At 35.6% G+C, this 7,281-nt stretch overlaps 1 protein-coding gene across 1 annotated transcript in view; it reads right to left on the reverse strand.

Moving 5' to 3' along the window:
• Positions 1–2,143: 2,143 nt before the first annotated feature.
• LOC125650590 (uncharacterized) overlaps positions 2,144–7,281 on the reverse strand; it is a 16,207-nt gene continuing 11,069 nt past the window's right edge. The window contains exons 4-6 of the mRNA XM_056139262.1: positions 6,875–6,943; positions 4,276–4,482; positions 2,144–2,934 (exon numbers count right to left, since the gene is read on the reverse strand). Of these exons, the coding sequence (XP_055995237.1) occupies positions 2,723–2,934; positions 4,276–4,482; positions 6,875–6,943 (488 nt within the window). The 3' untranslated portion in view covers positions 2,144–2,722. The remainder of the gene's footprint in view (positions 2,935–4,275; positions 4,483–6,874; positions 6,944–7,281) is intronic.

Genomic DNA, 7,281 nt, shown 5'->3' on the forward strand with positions numbered 1-7,281 from the left:
CTCTTAATAATACTGGACTATGTTCAGTACAGTATGAAAAATAAAGTACTGTCAAAACAATGAACTGACGTCACAACAATGTTTTAAATACATGTACGAATGTCGCACGGATAAAAATAATTGTCACATAATGCTGTCCGTTGATATCCGTTGATGAAAGTCGTTCCTGTCGCTGCTCGGGGCTCCTGCGATCGGTGTATGAAGCGTATAAACGCATAATACATGTAACCGCACGATTACTGGACACCCGGCAATTAACAGACATTACCGTCTGAATAACGGACAAGTGACGGGTTAAACGTACGTGGGACGCATGGGAAACTGATATAACGTTCTTTCAACGTTAGACGAGCGGACTTGTACCGGTAATGCTACTAACAAAACGGGTATAATCGAAAGTGGATATTTCTTTTCAGACTTATTACTCTCTCGGTACCGTGGGGATCCGGGTAAGAATACGTCCTCAGTACCTCTTGCTTGTCGTAAGAGGCGACTAAATGGGGCGGTCATACGGATGAGACCGCAAAAACCGAGGTCCCCAATCTCTCACCAGAGGGCGTATTACGCTGTGCTACAGCACCTCTTTCAACGTCTGAATGTCAAGATTCTTGGCAAAACTTATTTCTACCTATTGCATTATAAAGTATGATTTTACAAGTTTTAGTGTTAAGCTTAAAATCTTACAGTAAGTTCACAAAAACAACGAATTCCATGATTATTCTAGTATTATTGGATGAATGGATATTTATATAAAGCCTTTTAATTCGCTCAGGTGTCTCATATTTACCAGCTTCTGCGTTTATAGAATTCAGACAAGTGTTTGATTTGCTTAGATATGATCATTACAATTTGATATACTAAGTTAGTTTTAGTACGTTTTGATATGATTTTTAGACGTTGACAGAGGTATTAGTGGAGCGTAGCGGGAACGATAACTCTGGGTAGAGATTGCGAGGTCCCGTGTCACAGCAAGTGTGACACGATAAAGATCCCTCCCTGCTCAAAGGCCGAAAGCGCCGAACATAGGTCTAAATTTTGCAGCCCTTTACTGGCAATGGTGACGTCTCATATGAGTGAAAAATTCTCGAAAGAGACGTTAAACAATATACAATCATTCAATCACCCTCGTTGATATATTTCCACCATGCCTCCAGAAGGAAGGTCTACAAATGTTGGGAAGGGTAAAAGCAGAGCACGGGGAAAGGCTAAGACCCCATCTCCTTCCTATAACAATGCGAGGGAAGAGTAGACCGCCCAAGATTCACAAATAGAAATCCTGTCTGAACCTGGAGAGATTCCCGAAGGCGTTACCGTCTGAATAACGGACCGGGTTATACGAACATGGGACGCATGAGAACCTGATATAACGTGAAGCATTAGACGAACGGACTTGTACCGGTCCCTTGGACCTCCGTTTGACAACTTCAGTTTCTTGTCCGTGAACATGCGTTTGGTGCCCATTACATCTTCGATTGCAGGACGGTCATTTCGCTTTGAAATAGGTACCAACACGAATGCAAGATACATGTATATGATGAGTACAAGTTCTTGTAAAATTCACTAAGATTTCCCTATTTCATCGTCCTCACGGGGCGTTTTGTCAAGTTTCGATTCTTTCCTACCATTTTAACACAAACATGATCCACTAGAAGAGTCCGCCCTTAAAGACGTTTCAGTTTTAAATTTGTAATAATGTCTATCAACATATATAAAGGCCAGATAGTGCCTGTATCCCCCGAAAGCTTACAGATTTTTCAGTCCGCCTTATATATGTATTGTTTGCAGGCTTGGACTGAAAACAGACACAAGTATCTTGATTTATCAATGTCCTTTGTAATAGCTCGTTTTAGAATTGTTCCAAGTAATTCGTATTTCATTGGGTGACACACCAATGCATCAATGCAATAATCGGAAGTCAGTGGGATGTAATGTACAATAGGTTCATTCTCGTCAAGTTTGAAAGAAACACGAAATTCAAAGTATCAAAAGCAGCGGCCGTTTACTAAAGAAGTAGCTTAGCTACATTTTTCTCTGAAGTGTGGTATAAAAATAAAGTCCCTCGTTCAATTTTTTTCCCCTTATATAATAGTAGTAAATATAATACAATGATTTCCTAAGTGACAGTAAAGGATAATGCAAACAGTTACAGTAACTGGAATTTTTATTTAGAAACCTGATGACACGCTGACTTGCATAACTTGATATATACAGAATCTGGGTTTACTATAATAAACAATATTTTAGTACATTACATATTATTTCATAGATTTTATATTATTTAAGAAATAGATTTCATTTTTGAAAATATATTAGGGTATGAACTGCGACGCCTGCATGCCGGCACTACTTTTCATTAAGAACGTCACGCCGGAAAAGTATACCGGCGTGAAGCGTCGCATTTTCAAACCTAATATTTATTTCTTTTATTTATATTTCTGTCAGAATTCCCATCCGTAGACGTTATATATTTATCAAGATTCATGCATGCTTGTTCACAACTGCAACGCATTCACGAGAAAATGGCAAATTTATAAAGATATCGAGAACAAAAACATTGAAAATTCACATAATGTCTGCTCATAAATATTGTACTTTACATATAGCAAGAAAGGAAGCTCACAATACCCTGTCAATACATACAATCGTGAACATATAACTTTTCTTCATTTATCTGACTGTTTCTCTACATGAAACGATGAACTCTATATAATCAGGGATCATATCATGTAATGAGAGTCATGTCCGATTTTGATCCATATGACGGTGCAAATAAATAAAGAATACAGAAAAAACACGTGGGTAGAAGAATCACAGTCGCACAGAATGTCCATTCGAATACCACTCCTCCAAAAAGCGCGTAGAATTCATATTCACATGTTGTTGAAGTCCACACCGGCTCGGCAATAAAGTATCTGTGAACACAGACGAAGGTTCCTAAACGATAAAATAATGTATATTTGATTTATTCATTTTCAGCACTTAACAAGATTATATATATATATATATATATATATATATATATATATATATATATATATATATATATATATAATCCAAATAGAAAGAGTTGATATATATATATGTCGGATCCACACATACAAGGTCAAATACAAAACAATTATACACAGCACTAAAATGACCAACAACGCAAAAACCAGATTTTTTTTAATCGCAGTTAGTGTACAAAACGTGTGTAAAAAGTTAAATACGACCGAATTGTTCCTAAAAAAACAAATACTGACTGGGAAGATCTATTGCCTTCAGTGTAATTGAGAGATTGAGAGAAAATGATTTCGTTTGCTCCCCCCCCCCCCTTCTCCTGCGCAAATATGCGAAATAACTTGATAGCGGGTTAAAGAGTGTCTCGTGTTGGCGATATATTTATTTGTTGGTCCCATCATGTATACATTTCTATATTAGAGGAAAGATACGACAAACGTAAATCAGAATACAGTGTCACCTCGGTATATTGCTACCCCCGCATTCCGTCATCAAACGCGCAGACCATTCCAATATCTAACAGAATTTTAAGAACTAAAACAAAACAATTTCATGAATTTACATATCTTATGGACGACGATAAAAGCAATAATTACTTATTAGCCAAATTATTCTGAAATTGATGAACTAATATAGTGAAACTATGTATAATGCAATCCTCGATATAAAGCCAAAGTAGGCTGGGCAAATGCTGACGATATAAGAAGGTGATAGTGTATCTTCTCGGATAAATCTGTCAGATCAAACTTATAAATCGGTGCCTAGTGTCCCTTAACTTTTCAGGAAAATTAAGGGTACTATAATGGACCATTATCTACATGTACAAACTTTTTAGTTTTCATACAGGAAATTGAATTATCTTAAACACACAAAATTCATGTCGGAAAATTGAAAAAAATCCAATAGGATTTAAACATCTCGTGGATTAAAAATAACGTGAAAGAAATTTTTATCGATTTTTATCGATGTAATAAAACTACTGATCACCCGTGATCAGTTAAACATGGAAAAATGAGAACCCTCGACCGAGTTTACTTGGTGACCTGACCGCGACCGCTGCGTGACCTTGGTCAGGTCAGGTCACCATGGACTCGGTCTATAGAGTTCTCATTTTCCCACGTTGACCTGATGACGGGTGATTGTGAACACGTGACAAACTTTAAGGCGGTTTTAAAGTACGTGACACGTTTGAGGGTTTCCATGAGAGGTAAAGATAAATGATTGACACCATATTGGCACATAAGTTATAACAGATTTATCCAAAACGTGTTTTACCTGATGCTGTTAAAAGAATTCTTAGGACCAAAACTGAGATCCAAAATGACCCGGACCCTACTTTTTCTTGCTCTCCCACACATCCACCAATGCGTTTGGTCCATCCCATTATTAGCGTGGGAAATACAAACACCGACAAAAATCCATCCAATATGAGATAACAGGAAACCAAAATCTCATCCGGGCAATCCAGGAAACAGACAATACCTTCAGAAAACGATATCGTTACATAAAATCTAAATTAGTTACTGTAACATGTAATACATTATGTATAATGATAGATTTACACATACAATATTTAGCATTTTTAAATTTGCATTTCAAATACAATATGATGAATATGGACTGATTGTTATTTTAGATATTATTAATATATATATATATATATATATATATATATATATATATATATATATATATATATATATATTTAAAATTTTAACTTTGTGCACTGTTTATTAGATATATTTCTTTTGATATCTTATACCGGACAGTGATTTTTTAAAAACACAATTTGGATGGAGATATATATATATATATATATATGTGTGTGTGTGTGTGTGTGTATTATATAAAGCACAAACAAACAATTATAACACCCAACCTTACGTTTACCCCTAGGATCTAAACGACACATGTGATAATCAATTAATATAAAGCACTAAATAATCACAACTAGGTACTGAAAAATTTCGCCCCAGCCAGGGGTCGAACCAGCGACGTACGGCACCCACCGCCTAGCAAGATTGTCAAACCAGTGCGTAAGTCCACTCGGACACAACGACTTCCCTTTCTCAAACTCAATGTCACAGATTTTTTTATTTTTTTTTATTTTCAGTTTCAAACTTTACTTGCTCCATCTTACTTAATTTTGATCCCATCAACAAATGTCTACTATTTGTTGCCATGGAAGCCGACAACAGTCTATGACGACTAACGGAATTGCAAAATTCAGACTGTTTTATCCATGTTTTGGCCTTGTGGTGTATAGAGATTTTCCTATGGTTTTTATCAGCAATAGCAGGTTTTTTCTAATTATTTGAAATATAACATTCATGGCGCACATATCTGGCCCAGTCGTTGTGGCGACCGTTGCTAAGTCGTTTCTTTACATGCACTTTTTGTTTTATACCTATCATAATATTTGATACCCCCGCAAACGAAGTTTGGGGAGGGGTATACTGGAATCACATTGTACGTCCGGCCATCCAGAAACATCATTTGTCCGGATGATATCTTAAACGCCAATGATCAGATTTCATTAAAACTTTATGTATATTTTATATGAATGACGAAGTTGTGCATTTGCTACATGTATCTTAACATTCAAGGAAGTTATGGATTATTTTTTTTCATTTTGAGGGGGTATTGTCAGTTTCCAGAGTAGATTTCAAAAACCAATGAACAGCTTTGATTCAAACTTTAATAAAAATGTTATGTATATAATGAAGTGCTCCTGTCAATATTGAGATTTATTAACGAAATACAGTGGCGTAGCTTCCATTGAGGCAACCGAGGCTGCTGCCTCGGTTAAAAAAAAAAAAAAAACCCACCTTTTACGTTGTTTAAAAAATGTCGATAGCTTCTGGGGGGCGCAGCCCCCCAGACCCCCTGCCTCGGTAATATTCGAACCCAAGCTACGCCTATGCAATACTAACTGTCATTTTGGTGTCAACAAGTTTTGTTGCAAAATTGTGATTTACTACTTCAATGACAGAATAAAAATAAGGTTTATAAACTTTTCTTATTCATATGTGTGTTAGAAAACCTACCCAGAGGCTCTGAATGAAGCAAAATAAATTGATTTCTATATAATGCTATATATTCAATAGAACCGAAATCTTTATTTTGATAAAATCCTAAACTTAGTTTTAATTTCACCAATGACTATGGTTAGAGTTATTATGATTATATTATTATCTATTATATCTATTATAATAGCATATTTTTACAATAAAATAAAATTTTCAGATTTAGAGCTAATATTACTTTAACATTCATTACTTTAACATTTATTTATTTATAAATTATGGATATATTCATTTTACGGGTATTTTTCAAATTATTGACTTAGTCATTATCTTTTACATTTTGTAATGATCTGTTCTTTCACAGAGACTACTGCATTAGTTTAGGAGAGGGTATAATGAAATCATCAGTCCATTTGTCTGTCTGTCCATCTGTATGTGGATGAATTTGTTCATAAAAGATGTGTTGTTTTCTGGCTCATGTACGCTGAATAGTAGTTATCCATGTAATATTATTCAGAAATTATATTCAAGCATATCTTCAGTATTCTGAGCAACACTCCACTGCAGAATATATAGCCTTGCATTTAAATTAATTGCTCTCAATAATCTTAATGTCAAAAGGATGTGTTTATTCTTCAATGAGCACAAATTCACTATTTCCCCACCATCCAATAAGCCCTGTGGGGGTATTAGTCCCGCTAGGACAGTTCGAGAGCTACATATACAGAGTTTCATCGAATCCTATGACATACCGTGGCTGAATTTTGATAGTTACATAGAACCAGTCTTAAAACGTTCGGGGAAAACGTTTTTAAACATAAGAAAATAAATTTTTGAAATGTCCTTACCCGTGCAGGTCAAGAAGAGTCCAACGAGGCAATAGAGGCCGATAAAGAGAGTACTTTCCAATCTACAACCTACAAAACAATCAACGAGGCAATAGAGGGCGATAAAGAGGGTGCTTTCCAATCTACAACCTACAATACAATCAACGAGGCAATAGAGGGCGATAAAGAGGGTGCTTTCCAATCTACAACCTACAAAACAATCAACGAGGCAGTAGAGGCCGATCAAGAGGGTGCTTTCCAATCTACAACCTACAAAACAATTCTGAACATGTTGAAAATGGTCCAAAGAATCCGTAAAGAGAATGGTACTTAAATAATACCTGTCTGTTGTTGAAAGCTACGTAAATATTTAAATCGTGACTTTTCTTAACATTCTAAATTTCATTGGAAGTTTGACTTTCAATACA

This window comes from Ostrea edulis, chromosome 5, assembly GCF_947568905.1.
Source record: "Ostrea edulis chromosome 5, xbOstEdul1.1, whole genome shotgun sequence".
Taxonomy (NCBI): domain Eukaryota; kingdom Metazoa; phylum Mollusca; class Bivalvia; order Ostreida; family Ostreidae; genus Ostrea; species Ostrea edulis.